Source organism: Rattus norvegicus, chromosome 10 (assembly GCF_036323735.1).
Source record: "Rattus norvegicus strain BN/NHsdMcwi chromosome 10, GRCr8, whole genome shotgun sequence".
Lineage (NCBI taxonomy): Eukaryota > Metazoa > Chordata > Mammalia > Rodentia > Muridae > Rattus > Rattus norvegicus.
Genome location: NC_086028.1, coordinates 53,117,138 through 53,134,750, shown reverse-complemented (window position 1 = coordinate 53,134,750; position 17,613 = coordinate 53,117,138). Strand labels below are relative to the sequence as shown.

The window sequence follows — 17,613 nt, the reverse complement described above, 5'->3', positions numbered from 1 at the left end:
AGAACAGGCTGACCTCAGACTCAAAGATCTGCCTACCTCAGTGTCCTGCATGCTGAGAGTCAAGGATGTACCACGCCTGGCTTGTTTGCTTGATCATATACCTGCTTCCTTTCAGCACAGTAGGAAGAGTGTACACTTCAATGCGTGACCAAGTAGGGTATGAATCCTGTTATGCTGTGTACATACTCTGTCTGCATCATCCTACCTGGAAAGTCAGGGACCATGCAATCTACCTCTTAGGGCTGCAGTGAGATTGAGTGGGAAATTCTCAAGTCGTATAGTGGGCTCCAAAAGTTAAAATCCTCAGAAATATTTCTCCCTCTTCCTGTCAGCTTCTCCTTCAAGACGGCAGGAGGCGGGGGTGGGGGGAGAGACCCCAAAGGATGTGAAGCAATGTTTAAAAGGGTATCTGTTTGATTGTGATTTTTCTTCGTAGTGGGACAATCAGAGTGTGGGAACTGGATCTCCCAAATAGAAAAATCTGGCCAACCGAGTGCCAAACAGGACAGATGAAAAGAATAGTCATGAGTTCTGGAGTAAGTACCATCTCAACTGTTGCTACATTAACTCCTAGTGCAAGTGCCTACAAAGAGCCCTGAGCAGTGCGGGTGTGTGCACTAGGCCAGGCTAGGGAGGAGGGCTAGCCCTGTGGGATGTTGATGAGGATGAAGAGGTACAGCTCAGAGGGAGCCCACAGCTGAGAAGGAGGGAATGGCTCACTGGGACCTGAGCCATTCATTATCAAACATCCAAAGCCCGACTCGGAGGGAAGCAGTGCGACCAGGTGACGCTGAGAGCATGCAACGGCTCCGTCTGCCACCGTTGCCGTTTCTTTCTTTGGAAATAAAGTGTGACAGTAAAATGCAGTGTTGAGATGCAGACTCACCGGGACTCCTCCACAAAGAGATGTTATTAATGCGCTTGAATACAGAGCCGTAATCCATTCATAGAGTGCTCGGCTCCTTTCCTTGGCTTGTTCTTCCCTTTTATGAATGTAGCCTTTGGAGACTGAAATAAAGCAAATGTGTGTCCCCACAGAGGAAGCGCATCTTTATCCTAAGAGCCCTTTGCAGGTGGCTCAGCAGCTGGCAGTGGCCACGCATGCATGTTAGCGTCAGACCCAAATGAGTGCCAAGTAAAAGTCACCCTGCAGCTGTGGGCGGCCCTGACTCTGCTGCTGTCACAGCTGGGCTGACCCATCCTTAAGTCTCGGGAGACTGGTGTTACCATGAGCTTCTCTGTCAGAAGTTAGAGAATTTCATTTCTTCCCTGACTGGGGCTTCATAGACTACTGGGGAGACTCAAGCCTTCAGGTTTCTGTCTCTGATCTCCCAGATGGCCGACGATGACAGCTTTTTCTACCTCGGCACCACAACCGGGGATATTCTCAAAATTAACCCCAAGACCAAACTGCTGGCAGACACTGGGCCCATGAAGGACAAATTCAGCTTGGTGAGTAGAAACCATGAAGGTTTTGACCCAACCCTCCCTGTCGTTTTCTTCCACACGGAGCTTTGTTAAGGAAAAGTCTGCTGGGAAAAAAATAAAGGCAAATCAGCAATAGATACAAAGCCACACCCAAGTCAGCTTGGCCAAGCTGCTCTGGCCAATTCTCCAAGGCCTCCTCTCTGGTTCTCTTCAGGGCAAGGGCATTCCCAGGTGTCGCTCTAGGGCATCACTACCTCGTCCATCTTCCCTTCAAGGCACAGTCGGGATCTGTTTCTGCATGATTTGAAACTATATTGGTTCTAATCCAGTTGTCATCTATGAGAGAGGTGTTTGTTTTGATCTATAAATGTGTGTTTTGTGGTCTGTATGTGTGTGTGTGTGTGTGTGTGTGTGTGTATATCTCTGTGTGTCTATGTGTGTCTCTCTGTGTGTGACTGTGTATCTGTGTGTGTGGGTATGTGTATATGTTAGTGTGTATGTATGTGTATGTGGTTATGTTTGTGTACATGTGACTTGTGTGTCTGTGTGTTTGTGTGTGTATATGTGTATATATAAGTATGTGTGTATGTGCTAGTGTGTGTTCGAGTTTATATATGTGTATGTCTGTGAGTGTGTGTGTATGTATGTGTGTATATGTTTGTGTGTGTGAGTATATGTGTGTGTATTGTGTGTGAGTGTGTGTGTATGTATGTGTGTGTATGTTTGTGTGTGTGTGAGTATGTGTGTGTATTGTGTGTGAGTGTGTGTGTATGTATGTGTGTGTATGTTTGTGTGTGTGTGAGTATGTGTGTGTGTATTGTGTGTGTGAGTGTGTGTATGTATGTGTGTGTATGTTTGTGTGTGTGTGAGTATGTGTGTGTGTATTGTGTGTGTGAGTGTGTGTGTATGTATATCTCAACTCTAATAACTAGATCTTAGATTTTAGTCTCTGTGGTGCTGCTACAAGTCATTCATGAGACTGAAAAAAAAATCATCAAAATGCATAGTTGCAGAATTTCCAAAAACTCTTATCAAAACTCCAGTAAGAATGCTAACTTTTAAACAAAAATTAAAGATTCACCACTGAATGATGACTTTATTCAATAAGAACAGCTATCTCTAATGTGCCCAGAAAGTTCCAAGTACTTCTATCACTAAACTTTGAGTTAGAAAGTTTGCCTGCTAAGTCCACACCTGCCTGTTTGATTTCTGATATCAGAACAGATGGTTCCTAAGGAAGCACATCTACTTTCCCACTTAACAGACATTCTCAAGAAACTGAAATACTATGCAGTCCTCTTGAGAAAATGTCAGTTTCCTTAATCATATCATCATTTTATAATCAAGCTTTTAAAGAAATATGAAAAAAAAAACCAGGAAGAAGCCGATAGAGATAATACAGCTAGAGCCACACAAAGCGTGGCTGAGATCAATGGTTTCCCAAATTATTTGAGGGAGACAGATTCTAATACTAAGCAGACAAAAGAAGGCTAATCAGAGAGAAGGGAAACATAGTCTAGAGCCTTGCCAGTCCCATGGCCTGCTAGGTCTCCAAAGACCATCCCGAGATTGTTGGAAAATTACTGATAGGCATGCTTTCTTTGTGTTTGTGTTGGTTTTGTTTTGTTTTTAATGCCTGAAGAGTACTTGGGAGCTAAGCCTCTACAAAGCAGATGCTGGCTGCAGTAGAGCCCCTCAAACCTCTGGCATTTAAGCCTCCTCCCAGTTCTTGCATGGCTGATCATTTCAGGGCTGCTGGTTAATCCCACAAAGCAGGGATTCCAGCTCAGCTTTCCCGTGGTGGGAAAACAAAGACCTCTTGAGGGATGTAAGCATAAGAGGTGAAGATGCCTTGTTGGAAAATCAAAAAACTGAAACTCTCCTTAAATGTTTGATCCCTGAAGAGAGAGGCCAAGAATTATCATGGTTTAAAATTGTCCTATGGGACAGATACGTGGTATTACATCGGAAGAAGCTGACCATGGTGATAACAGTAACAATAAAAACAGGATGTTTTACAAGGTCTCAATGAGAAAACAATGAAACAAATGAAGCTCATCAGAGAAGAAGAGAGAAATATTGTGTGTTTGTAGAAAGGGAGACACTGCTGTTTAAACGTCGGTTCTTGCACTGGTGGGCTCATACTCAGACTCCCAGCTAGGCATGGGAACTGATGGCAGAAGGATCAGTGGTTCACAGTTATCCTTGGCTACCTCGTGAATTCAAGACCAGTCTGAGCTTCATGAGTGTCTGCTAACACACACACACACACACACACACACACACACACACGAAGCCAGTTCTTTCAATCGGATTTACAGATTTAATGTAATCATGACCTAAACCCAGAGTTAATTATAGGTGCTGAGAAACTGATTCTAACAGTGATAAAAAGCAGCAAAGGATCTAGAGCAGCCAGCCTACCCACCGAAGAACTAAGCTGGAGGAGTTAGAGGGCCCGACTCCAAAGTCTACCGGAAGTCTACAGTAATAAAGGCCGAGTGGTTTTAATGAAAAAGTAGGTAGGTGAAACAAAATAGCTTAGAAGCAGACCTGCACAATTATTCTTACCACTGACAGAGGAGCCAAGACAATCCAAAGGAGAAAGGACAGTTCTTGCAAATGATGCTGGCACAGGCGGACACCCATGTGCTCAAAACATGTACCACAAACCAAAACCCTCATAGTGGACCAGACAGCAACCTTAACCCTTCACAGATAAACTGAGAATGAACCACAGAGCTAAATATAAAATGTAAAACTTATAGAAGATAATTTAGGGGAAAAAAAACAGCATGACCTGAGGTTTAGTGATAGCATATTAAATACATCGTTTAAGACAGTCCAGGAAAGACGTGTTAGTCAGAGTTCTCTAAAGGAACAGAAATGATAGAACGTATATAATGTATTGTATATATTACATGTAATATATAATATATAGTCTACCATATAAAATATATACATTGTATTATATATAATAAAATATATGTTATATATATTATATTTGGGATTTATTTGAGTGACATACAGGCTGTGGTCCAACAATGGCTGTTTCCTGACAGAAATGCCAAGGATCTGGAGTTGTTCAGTCTATGACACTGGTTGTCCCAGCTATCTCAACTTTTGGTGATAGAGTCCATTAAGTCCTAGACAGCTGAAAGTCTTCATTCTGCATTAGAACCCCAAAGTAGTAGGCTCTAATAATGCCTCAGAAACAGAACGGATAAACTTGCTAGCCAAGTGAGGGCAAGAAGGCAAAAAGCAAGTACTTCTTTCTTCTATTTTCTTTTATATGCGCTGCCCCCAGAAGGTGTGGCCCAGATTTAGAGTTGGTCTTTTCGTTTCAAACAACCCAATCAAGAAAATCCTTTATGGGCGTGGCCAGCTGCTGGGACTTAGTTGATTCCAGACATAGACAAGTTGACAACTACCAGAGCCATCACAGAGTTCACGAGTGGGGCCTCGTTAACATAGAGTTTGAGCTGTGTAAATGGCATCGCCAAGAGATCGAGAGGTCTAGCCACAGAGTGGGAACATTTGGCAAAGACATCTCTGTTAATGCACACAGTGCCTCCTCTGCTTTTCTTCTCAGGCACTGTGTATGCCTTTCAAGTCAGAACAGGGAAAAACCAGCTTAAAGAAACTTGAAAGGATATATTTAATTTTCAATATCCAAACCTTGGGACTTTTTTTGTTTGGTTGGTTTTGTTTGTTTTTATTTTTTTGCTTTTTTTTTTTTTTCTTCTTCTTGTGGTGCTGGGGATTAAACCCAATGCTAGGCAAGCACTCCTGTCATCGAGCAGTAAGCCCAGCCCACAGAACTCATTAAGACATAAGCCTAGCAAATCACTGATTATGAATATTGATTGTTTTCAAATAAAACAATAGCTGTTGCCTTGGTTGGTTTCGCGGCTATAACAGAATGCCAGAGACTAGTTGATTCATAACATGGAATCACATTCAGTTCATGACCCTGGAAATTGGGTCTTTTCCAAACTCAGCGTTAGCCTCCGTGAAGGACCACAGGCTACCTCCTCCCCCATCTTCCCAGAATATAAAGATAACCAAAAGAGCAAGAGTCACTTTTTACCAAGTCTGGAGACCATGTGCTCTTCCTCTCTGATCCTTCCAAGTAGCTGGAAACACAGATAGGTGAGCATTTCTGCATTGAGCTAACTTCACTGTTAGTGAAAAGCCATTTGCTTTATAACCAATGCAATCCAAGGGGACAGAGGCTTCCTGACCTCTGGGGGTGGGGTGTAGCCCGGAACTCGCCGAGATCCACCTGCCTCTGGCTCCCTGTTGCTGCGATCAAAGTTGTACACCATCATACCTGGTTCTTAAACTACTCCTAAGGCACTGACTACTCTCCTGTACTTTTGCACTGGGGTGTAGGTTCCACCACTGATACTTGTTGGGGCGGACACTCAAACCATGGCACTCCTGCACATTTTAAATTAGAACCTTTATGGATCTCACTATGAATTGGCCACCATTCCCTCATGTGGTAGGAGACTGTCTGGAACTTATATTCGTTTCCAACTACTGGTAAGATTGTATACCATATGCCTCAGTTCAGAAAATATAGTCACCCCATGGTAGGAACTGTCCTGTGCTGTCTTTGGTTGTTCTATCCGACCCTGCATCTGTATGAATTAAATTCTGGTGGAAACCATGGCAACTGAAGAACCAGCTTAAGGCGGCCGTGCTTCTGCCTCCTGCTGCAGCTGAGCTCGAGGGGCTGGATGTCAGAGCTCTACTCTCCAGTACGTTCAAATGTACAGGTGATCTTAGGGAGGAAGGATGGCGGAGCTTGACTACTGCTTGCAGACCTGGAAGGCTACTTCTTAAGACATGAACTTATGGTTGGCATTGGATGTTCTTGGCCAACCTGGAGGTATATCATGATCCACACCAAACACTATGTGCAGCCTTGAAGTGCCCTCAGCCGGGCTCCCTGCATCAGGTGCTCCCTTTTTAATGGCAAACCCTTTAGCCCTTTCTCAGCATCGTCTCTCCTCACAGGGAGTGTCGGCTCTCAGGTGCCTGAAGATGGGTGGTTTGTTGGTCGGCTCTGGAGCTGGCTTGTTGATCTTCTGTAAAAGCCCCAGTTACAAACCTATCAAGTAAGTTCTACACACCACAGAGCTGGGGTAGGTGGAGACCCACTAGAGAGAGGTCCACTTAAAACCAACAACTAGATGGTATCGGAAGGACCATATTGTGGGAATTGTGGCTCACACCTTTAATCCCAGCACTCGGGAGCCAGAGGCAGGTGGATCTCTGTGGGCTTTTTTCCCCAGCCTGTTCTACACAGAGTTCCAAGCTATTCGTGGTTACACGGTGAGGTCCTGTTTAAAAGAAAAGCATATCTGGTTAAAGAATTTCCTCTTGCTATTAAGTGTGGAGCTGGAATCACAGGGCTGGTGGTTTCTTTCCCACGAAGAAGTTCATGTTAAACCAAACCAAAGTTGTTCTTCATAACCCAGAGACACACAGCCTTTTTGATAAGTGCATGACTTTGTGTGTGCACTAGACTAGGACATGATACCAGAACTATGAGGCATCCTTCTAACTTGTAAGGCTGACCATTTGTGCCCGTGAGTCTGCCTGCCTTGTGCAAACTGTTTCAGACCACGTCTTCCTAACAGACCTTCCTTCACTATTTTAACCTACACTGTCAGCCCCTCCTTCCCAATTGTGGGTGGGCAACCCTGTGAATAACTCAGGCCTTCCCAGTTGTGTCACCTCCTTTTGGGCCCATCCCATACCACATGACTAACCAGTGTCCTCTCCAATCAGGTGGGCAAATGCCTGCTGGTTGGGTGACTCTGCTTCACTTCTGTGCCTTACCCCAAAGGAAACTCCAGCTGCAAGGTGGCATCACTTCTATCACGCTCCGAGGAGAAGGACACCAGTTTTTTGTAGGAACAGAAGAATCACACATCTACCGAGTTAACTTCACCGATTTCAAAGAGACTCTCATTGCAACTTGTCACTTTGAAGCCGTCCAGGACATCGTCTTTCCATTGTAAGTAGAAGAGGACCATTAGAATATAGAGATTTTTTTTTTAAGATTTTATTTATTTCATGTATGTGAGTACAGTGTTGCTGTCTTCAGACACACCAGAAGAGGGCATCAGATCCCATTACAGATGGTTGTGAGCCACCATGTGGTTGCTGGGATTTGAACTCAGGACCTCTAGAAGAGCAATCAGTGCTCTTAACCGCTGAGCCATCTCTCCAGCCCAGAATGTAGAGATTTGATGCAGTGCGCATAGCTTTCGAGATTCCTTAATAGCATTATTTTCCTGATCAAACTTTCAAGTGTACTGAATTATTTTATTGGACCTAGGAAGATTCATTTATTTTTGTTTTAAGGGTTATGAGTGTTTTGGCTGCACGCATGCAGTGGCTTCAGAGTCCAGAAACGGACACCAGATTTCCCGGAACTGGAGTTGCAGACTATTGTGAGCCCTCGTGTGGGCATCAGGAATCAGAACCCGGGTCTTCTGGAAGAGCAGCAAGTGCTCTTAACTGCCGGCCCTCTCTCCAGCCTTCTAATGGGATTTTTTTTTTTTTTGGTTCTTTTTTTTTTCGGAGCTGGGGATTGAACCCAGGGCCTTGCGCTTCCTAGGCAAGCGCTCTACCACTGAGCTAAATCCCCAGCCCCTCTAACGGGGTTTTTAAAAATTGCCTTTATCCCACAGTTACCTTTGTTTTCCTTCCTCTACTTTGGATGGTTTTCAAAATACTGGCAAGTGTGATACACGTTTAAAGTGCTTGTGCAAGTGAGACGGCTTCCTGGGTAAAGGACTTGACTGACAAGCTCAGTTTAAGTGACTCCTCAGAGCACCAGAGAGCACCAGAACCTCTCCCACAATGCCCTCCAACCTCCACTCGCCTGCTGTGGCGAAAGCACACGTGCACACAAGATACATGGGAAAATGCTGACTTCTTGAGTAAACCCATCACTGGAAGTGCACATTCCCAGGAGAGCTTTTCTGTGATTTCCCAATGCTATCTGGGCGGGGGGTTGGGGGGGACCCACCAACCTACTCTTCTCAGGCTGAATTTTGTTTAAGACAGGGCCTCAGTATCTGAGGCTGGCTGGAGACTTGAACTCTTTCCGGATCCTCCGGGTTCTGTGTCCTGAGCACTGGGATCATAGGCGGGCGTCACCATGCAATATCTGTTCATCTGTTTTCACAATTTATCCCAGTCGTTTGTTGGCGTCCCTGTTTCCCTGATCTGGCACCCTCTGCTTTTTTTTTTTTTTTTTTTTTTGTAAGGTGATGGACACCTGTGGCCTCCTGGCACTTTGTCATATTTAGCAAAGTCTGTCCCGAGAAGTTGGCCAGGCAGTTTTTGCTCTGAGCCTCTTGTGTTTAGCTTGAGCTTCAGACACCAGGACTGCTGTTCCTCAGATGCAAGCCTGTTTCGGAACTCAGACCCCCATGCAGTGAGCTGCAGCTTTGGTTCCTAAGTCCTTCAGGCTCAGGTCTTCAGGATTTCCTAAGAGAGAGGAGCTGGTGCTTCCCATTGAAGCGAATCTTTACCGGAAAGTGGGTCACTTTCTAACCAAGTTCAATATTTCCTTTAAGCAATTTGATGGAATCAGTGTATACAATTTTCTGGGTTTAGTGCTTTTTATAAGGATAAACTTAAAGATTTTATTCTCTCTGTCTCTCTGTCTTTCTGTCTGTCTCGTGTGTGTGTGTGTGTGTGTGTGTGTGTGTGTGTGTGTGTGTGTGTGTGTGTGTGTGTATACACATACCCACAGAGGCCAGAAGAAGGTATCAGATCTCCTGGCCCTGGAGTTAACACAAAATTGTAAACTTCTCAACTTGAGTTCCCTGGAAGAGACTCGTGTGTTCTTAACCACTGAGCCATTCCTCCAGCCTCTATGAAGATATTTTTTAAACCTATATTTTCAATTTTATGTAATGTCAACCTATTTGGGTTTTGTATGGCTTCATTTTCTTAGTTGTATTTACACTTTATTAATTTAATTGTGCATGCATGTGTGTGTGTGTGTGTGTGTGTGTGTGTGTGTGTGTACATTTGCATGTGTGCCATGGTACACATGTGGAGGTCAGAGGGCAATTTTTGGGCATACTCCTTTGCCACCTAATTTCAACTCCACACACACACACACAACTCTTAAGTGTGCAGAAGGGTCTACTTATTCCCCCTATTAATTCTAAAGTGAGTAAACCTTAAAACAGGAGAGACTCGAATACTTCTGAAACATGTTTAGGGTAGAGAAAGGCCTTGAGGAATGTGTAGATTAGTTAGCTTTTCTAGAGGCTACAGGGAGCTTACAAATCAGATGGTTTCTGTTACCTTAACACCACTCCCCTTTGTATAAAAATTAGAGCAATCCACAATCATCTGACACCTCAGTGATCTATATCCCATTTACAAGTGGCCACTTCCGTCCCAGCCTGACTGACCAATTACTCAAGGATACTTTTCTTTATTCACAGATCCTTATTTTCCCAGAACTAAACAAAAAAGGATGCAAATATGAATTTGACCGTGTTGCTATTTTCTTCCTTGTAATCTTAACAAGACTTCAGCTTCATTGGAATTTGCTTTTTAAATGAAGATATTCCGTGGATATATATTTATCTCAAGGAATGCTACTTGGCTAGGTGTACACAGGCCTCCGGACTAATCCAGACATACACCTCACATACACAGATATTTGTGTGTGTGTCAACCAACCCCCCAAAGTAGTTTAAAATGAAATAATGTGGCTATGTCTCCAAGTCAATCAAGATTTAGAAAGATTTTAAATCAGCCTTCTCTTTATGAAAACTTTGTTCCAAGATTACGAAAGATTTTCCCTTAGAGAATGTGAGGAATTGGGTGTCTCTCCACACAAGAAATCTCTAACATCCCGCCTTTAGGTAATCTGCCTCCAAAGGGCATGCACGCCGCCCCACACCCTCAAGCGGCACATTTAATACCCAATGCACATCAAATGCTGTTATCTTTGCTGGCCGCATGCACCTCTTACCTCCCGATGGCTCCTTTTGTAGCGGCACTGCTGAGCTGTTTGCCACCTGTGCCAAGAAAGACATCAGGGTGTGGCACACAATGTCCAAACGGGAGCTGCTTCGGATCACTGTGCCCAACATGACCTGCCATGGCATCGACTTCATGAGAGATGGCAAGAGCATCATCTCAGGTAACAGGATGTGTGTGGTGGCACATGCTTAAGAGGTGGATGCTGTCCTTGACTTCTAGTGGCCAGCCTGTGCTCCGTAAGACCCTGTCTCAAACCAGCAACCAAACAGCAGAACATCCGGTAGTTGCTTCCAGTGGAGGTCTGGATCCAGGTTCTGGCTGAGGTTTCCATTCTTACCATTCTTATTCTCCACTGGTGTCTGTTTGTGGATGCAGGGGCAGCCTTCTGCTATCCAGCCTCCTTCCCTTAAGGGCAATAGTTCTCAACCTTCCTGAGGCAGAGCCAAGAAAAGGGGGGATGGGCTCCTAGGTCTCTGTTTCAGCAGCCTTAACTCTGATTCACTTGACTTTTCCTCTGATTAACCCTTTAATACAGTTCCTCATGTTGTGGTGACAGTCCCCCCCCACACACACACCAAATTATTTTGGTGACCATAGAATTATTTTGTTGCTACTTACTAATGGTAGAATTCCTACTGTTATGAATCATGATGTAAATATCTGATATGCAAGATATCTGATATATGAAAGTGTTGGTCTACTCCCAAAGCAGTCCCTCAGGGTCTAGTCCTTTCTTGGCATTCCCTTCTACCTGCAGGTTTCCTAGCTGGGATGAACTATGTCTCTTAAATGACTCCACTTACCAGGGATATTTTCCTTAGTTGGAAAAATAGTTGGTGCTGAGAGGATCGGAGGCTTAGGATGAATAGGACCTTGGCTTCGAGCTTGTTTGTATAAGAGAGAAAAATCCAACTCAAACTAAGAAATGCTTTAAAGAATTATTTTACTTTTACATTCATGCACACGGCTCTATGTGCATGCAGGTAGTTTTGTTTTGCTGTTGTTGTTGCTGTTGTTGTTGTTGTTGTTGTTGTTGTCTCTAAGGGTCCCATGTAACATACACTGGTCCTGAACCTGCTATGTAGCTGGGGATGGCCTTGAGCTCCTGATCTTCCCAACTCTGCCTCCCAAATATTGGTAAAAGGAGTTTTCTTTGTTTGTTTGTTTGTTTGTTTATTATTTTTCTGTGTATGGGTGTTTCGCCTGCATGTATGTGTACCACATGCTTGCCTGGTGTCCACAGAGACAAAAGAAACCACTGGATTCCCTGTAACTGGAGTCATAGACATATAGCTACTGGGAATTGAACTCAGGACCTCTGGAAGAGAACCTGGTATTCTTAACCACTGAGCTATCTCTCCAGTCTTTAAAAGAAAAAAAATTAAGATACAGTTTATGCCAAACTAATGGGGTTTTTTTGTTTCTTTTTAAAGATTTATTTATTTTGTTTATATGAGTACACTGTAGCTGTCTTCAGACACACCAGAAGAGGGTATCAGATCACATTACAGATGGTTCTGAGCTACCATATGGTTGCTGGGAATTGAACTTGGAATCTGTGTAAGAACAGTCAGTGCTCTGAATCTCTCTGGCCCCAAGCTAATGTTTTAACATAAACAGTAGATGCTCTGAGCTGAGCACAGTTGTGAACACCTAGTATTCTGGCACTGGGTGATATAGACAGGGGGATTAGGAGTTCAAGATCATTCTTGGCTACACAATAAGGTTGATGCTAGCCCAGGCTACAGGATACCACGAGTCAAGAAACAAACCCCCTCCCAAATGGTAGATACCACATTATTTCTCCTCTAAATATTTCAGTATGTCTCTAAAAATATTTTCCTATGAAATAATAGTTTCTTAATATCATCTTATAAGTAACCTATATCAAATTTCTCCATTAGTCAAAAATAAATGTATTAGTTTACATCAGGGGAAAGCCAAGTTGATGTGAGTGAAGCTGTTAAAACAGAGAACTGGGAGCCCATTCCTCCTTTTCTTGGCTCTGTTTCTTCCTTGTCTGCTCCCCCTCCCTCATGTCTTTTCCCCTGAGTGGTTTACATTGTACCCAGAACTGAGAAGTCCTTGGACAAGGGGATCTTAGAGTCATCCCCATCCCTACTCTGGTTCTCTTACATCATTATCCACGTGCTCCAGTGGCTCCATCTCAAAGGACAGCCATGTCCCTCTCTGGTCACCTTCTCCACCGAGGTCTTTGCCATTGGCCACGCTTCTAGATCTCTTCAGTAGTTTTTATTGCCCTTGCTTGCCTCTGCTCTTACCTACCTACCTTCTCCCCAGTCCATCTCTACCTGCAAACCAAAAATCTATTTTAAAATGTTAAATTAGGTCTTGCCATTTGCGGGGCTTTTCAAGCCTCCCCCCTCCACGCCCCACAAAGACAAAGTCCCAGCAATCACATGCGAGTCCCTGTGGGGCCTTCTCTACTCCACTCCCTACTTCTTATCTCTTCTTCTCAACCTGCTCCCCTCCCCCACCGCCTGGCATTCCACAAACACACCAGCATACGGGTCCTTACTTTAGCTGTTCTCTTGGCCTGGAATGTTCTTCCTCCAAATACCTCCATGGCTTGCCTCTCCCTTCCCTTTCATCTCCTCAAGTCTTTGCTGAAATGAGATCCACCTTGGGCTCAAGAGACAACACTAAGACTCACAGCAAGTGCCTGCTGCACACAACCCTGGGAGGAAAGGTATTCCAGGTGGAGGCAACAGCAAGTGCAGAGGTTCGGAGGTGGGAAATCATGTGATATATTTAGCAAGAATATCAGCGCATCCGGAGCTCATCAGTTACAGGAGGGGCGTGGCCCCAGGTACGAGTTAGTGTTCAGGTTAAAGAGTTGGATTTGGGGGCTGGAAAGTACATACTGGTCTTGCAGAGTTCCCAGCACCCACGCCAAGCAGCTCACAAACACTCCTTAACTCAGGCAGGTCCAGGGGATCTGATGCTCTCTTCTTCCCTCCTTGGGCACCTGCATTTACAGGTACACACGCCCACACATGTACACATGCTTTTAAAAAAATCCATATTTTTTTTTAAAGTTGGATTTTAATTCTAGGACAGTGAGGAAAACTTTGGGGAGGTCTTGATCAGAAAGATGAGTTGGTTTTTAAAAAGTGCATCCCAACCCCTGATAGATCACTAATTGTAAGCAGAAGTGCAGGGAAGGAGCTATTGAGAGGACTCATCGCCATCGTAGCTGGAATGGGGTGGCGCCAGCTGAGGTTGGGGAAGATCAGAGGCTGGGTATTTTAACAGAGGAGATAACTGGACTTCCTGATGGATTGACCATTGCACTAAGTTGTGTGTTTGGAAAGTGAGTATCAAAGGTGACTCTGAGGTTCTTTGCTTGAGCAACTGCATGGGTGGTGACAACTTTCATAGAGGCAGCAAAATGGTGAGAATCAGAGAAGGAGTCTAGGATTTAAAGGTGGGGGACTTAGGAGGCAGGAGAACTAAGAGTGAGCAGCCTGGGCTACATAATGAAACTTTGTCTCAAATAACAATGAGGACAGGGAGATGAGAAGGCAGAGGTTATTTGGAACTGTGAACTGATGCGTGGGTGACCAGAAGGTGTAGCCCACGCCTCTAATTCCAGTACTTGGGAGGCAGAGGTAGGCATAGGCAGGCAAAGGCAGGCAAAGGCAGGCAGATCTCTGAGTTCAAAGCCAGCCAGGTCTACAGAGTGAGTTCCAGGACAACCAGGGCTACAAAGAGAAACTGTCTCCAAAACCAGCAGCAAAACAAAAAACAATTACATGGATGAGGGTAGAGGTCTAGAACTCAGTCAAGTAATGAACAGGCCTCCTTCCCTGCTCGAGATCCACTACAACCAGGTGCACTCCAGTCAAACCTCCTCCTTCCCCTTCCTGGGTACAACCAGTTTGTGAGGTTGGGGAGAAGGGCACACGAGTATTGCCAGCTGCTAGGGCAAGCCTCTCAGTCCGCTGCTACCATTTCTTCCAGTTTTCACTCTTATTGGTGATTCAGGAGAGTGTCAATCTGCAGAGAAAGTGGTGAGTATATTGACGGACCAGGCTAACCTGCCTTTCCTCTCCTTCTCCCGACAGCATGGGATGATGGAAAAATCAGAGCCTTTGCTCCAGAGTCAGGTCGTCTGATGTACACCATTAACAGTGCTCACAGGATCGGGGTGACGGCCATTGCTACCACCAGTGACTGTAAAAGGATCATCAGCGGTGGAGGAGAAGGGGAGGTACGGTTCTAAAATGATACTCTTAAAAAGACTTTGATTTAGAGCAACTAACTCATAGGAGGCTATCCACTTTTTCACTTTTCTTTATTTGTTTTATTTATTTATTTTTATGTGTAGGGATGTTTGCATGACATGTGTCTATGCCATGTGTGTGCAGTGCCACAAGAGGGCAGAAGAGGGCATAGGATCCCTTGGGGCTGGAGTTACAGAGAGTTGTGAGCTGCTATGCGGGTGCTGGGAATGAAGCCCAGGTCTTCCAGAAGAGCAGGCAGAGCTCATAAATGCTTTCGTCAGCATCTCCATTTCATTTTTAAACACGTACCTGCACTAGAATTCAGAGACTCTTTCTTGATATATAAAAAACAATGGCTATTTGATCCTCTGAGGATGAATAACATCGGTTTCCATTGATTAAAACTGAATAGCTGATGTGAAAGTTTAAATATGGTTCTGGGTATCAAGAGCTTTCCAGATGGCATGAGAAATTTGAGAGCAAGGCTCAGCAGAAGTGAGGAGACAGGCTCTTCCTCTGGGCTTAGCAGAGGCCCTTGTAATATCGATTCTGATGGCAGGAGCCTGATTGTTTTCTCCTAAAGTAGAAGCAGGTCTGGAGACTGGTAGCAGCAGCAGCATCCACTATTCATGAGAAGATGGCCATATCTCACACACACTCTAGCCTGGAAGTGTTGCATTCCCACCCTGTCAGGCTGAAATGGGAACAGAGTTAAATAAGTCCCACCCAGCGGAGAGGGAAACACTGTATCTTTCTTGATCCCTCCCAAAGTCCTGCCTTTGTGTTCCTAGCCTGTGTTCTGGTGCCCACAGGTGAGGGTGTGGCAGATAGGCTGCCAGACTCAGAAGTTGGAGGAGGCTCTGAAGGAGCACAAGTCTTCCGTGTCCTGTATCAGGGTGAAGAAGAACAATGAGGAGTGCGTCACTGCCAGCACCGACGGGACATGCATCATTTGGGACCTTGTGTAAGTACCTGGGATGGTTAGGGAGGACAGCACAATGCTTACAAAAACCCAAACATGCCAGCATTCTACTGAACACAAGCAAAGATCCCCAAGAGGTTGTATTCGTCTCTTTTCTCGTTGTTGTGAGAAAACATTTCACAAAAGCAACTTAAGGAGTAAAGAGTTTATTTTGGCTCATGGTTTGAGAAGATAGTCCAGTATGGTGGAGAGACATAGCAGCAGGCGTCTTGAGGAGGCTGTTGGTTATATGGTGTCTGCCTGCAGTTAGGAGGGAGAGAAATGCTTGTGACACTTGGCTTGCCTACTCCCGTAAGGGTGTCTGGTTATTTTCCATGTGTGAGTGTTTTAGGGGCATGTGCATCTATGTCCTATATGCACACCTGGTGCCTGCGGAGACCAGAAGAGGACATCAGATCTCCTGCAGTTGGAGCAACCATGTAGGTGCTAGGAGGTGTGTTCTCCTGGACCTCTGGAAGAGCAGCCAGTGCTCTTAACCACTGAGTCAGAGCTCCAGTCCCACAATCTCCTTCTTATCCAGTCAAGAATCCCAGGTAAAGGAATAGGGCATCCAGATGGTCTATCCTACTCTAATTGTCCCTACCTGGAAACATTCTTACAGATGTGCCCAAGTGTATATCTCCCAGGTAATGCTAAATCCAGGCAAGTTGACAGTGAAGACTAACCATCACAGTGGCAAAAGGTTCCGAGGACGCCTTGGTCTCCTTGGTTGTCCTAGGGCTATAGATTCCAATAGGAAAAATATGGACTCCAGGAAGAACTAAATACCAGACGTTTCTGGGCAGACAGGGAAGTAGTTTTCCAGATGTATGTGGTGATGCATGACTTAATGTGAATCCATTCAACTTAAATGTTGCAAATTAACAAGGAAAGTTACAGGGCAAGTTGTCCCTCTTGTCATCCTGCTAGGTCATGAGCCTGCCCTGGGAGGGAGCACTGGGAGGGGCATTTTCTGCTGGCCACATTCCCAGAGACCATTTACATTGTAAGTCACAGACCCAAAGACGGCAGTGCCAAACTATTCAGTCCCAAACATGTGGACGTCACCATAGGAGCCATTCGGAGAGTTTTCAAAGGTGATTTTTAATTTTTTGGCTGTTGAGTTTTTTTCCTGTGTCTTTATTTTGGAACCAAACCCTTTCCCTCAATCTTCCTTCAACCCATCACCCTCCTACCACCCCTGGGGTTGCACAGCCTTCAGATAACTGTCTGAAGAGGCTGAACCAAGTACAGAGGGACAGAGGGGATACAGTCGGTCAAAGACTATGTCCCTCCTCTTTTGAGATGGGGTACCATTGTGTTGTCCAGGCTGGTCTTGAATTCATTGGCTCAAGAGATCTTTCCACATCAGCCTCTCAAGTGGCTGTGAGTGAAGGTGTGTGTCACCATGCCCAGCTGAACTGTTCCTGCTTGGAGAGAGGGGAGCAAGGACTGAAGGCAAAAGCAGACCATTTGTTTATTTATTTATTTATTTATTTATTTATTTATTTATTTATTTATTTTTTGGTTCTTTTTTTCGGGGCTGGGGACCGAACCCAGGGCCTTGCGCTTCCTAGGTAAGCGCTCTACCACTGAGCTAAATCCCCAGCCCCTGTAATTAACTTATTAAAAACCTAAACGCAGGGCCGTGGATACAGTCTAGACTGTAGAGTCTAAGCACAGGAGTGCACAGGTGACTGACAGACACCTAGAATCTCAGCACTTGGGGGGTAGAGGCAGGAGGATCCCTTGGGGTTGCTGTAGCTGAACCAGTGGCTCTAGGGTCAGTGAGAGATCCTGCTTCAAAAAAATGCAAAGTGGAGAGCGACTAGGAAGATAGCCTATGTCAAATTCTGGCCTCTACAAGCACATTCACACATGCATGCACACTGGAAACACACACACATACACATACATACACACACATACACACACACACAC

The 17,613-nt window shown here is 44.9% G+C and overlaps 1 protein-coding gene across 2 annotated transcripts in view; it reads left to right on the top strand.

The window, feature by feature from the left end:
- The window catches only part of Cfap52 (cilia and flagella associated protein 52), a 41,153-nt gene that overhangs the window by 19,094 nt on the left and 4,446 nt on the right, over positions 1–17,613 (top strand). For both annotated transcript variants that reach the window (NM_001100968.2, XM_039085974.2), the window contains 7 exons: positions 437–536; positions 1,336–1,452; positions 6,454–6,554; positions 7,289–7,459; positions 10,476–10,624; positions 14,553–14,698; positions 15,524–15,675. In NM_001100968.2, the coding sequence (NP_001094438.2) occupies positions 437–536; positions 1,336–1,452; positions 6,454–6,554; positions 7,289–7,459; positions 10,476–10,624; positions 14,553–14,698; positions 15,524–15,675 (936 nt within the window). The remainder of the gene's footprint in view (positions 1–436; positions 537–1,335; positions 1,453–6,453; positions 6,555–7,288; positions 7,460–10,475; positions 10,625–14,552; positions 14,699–15,523; positions 15,676–17,613) is intronic.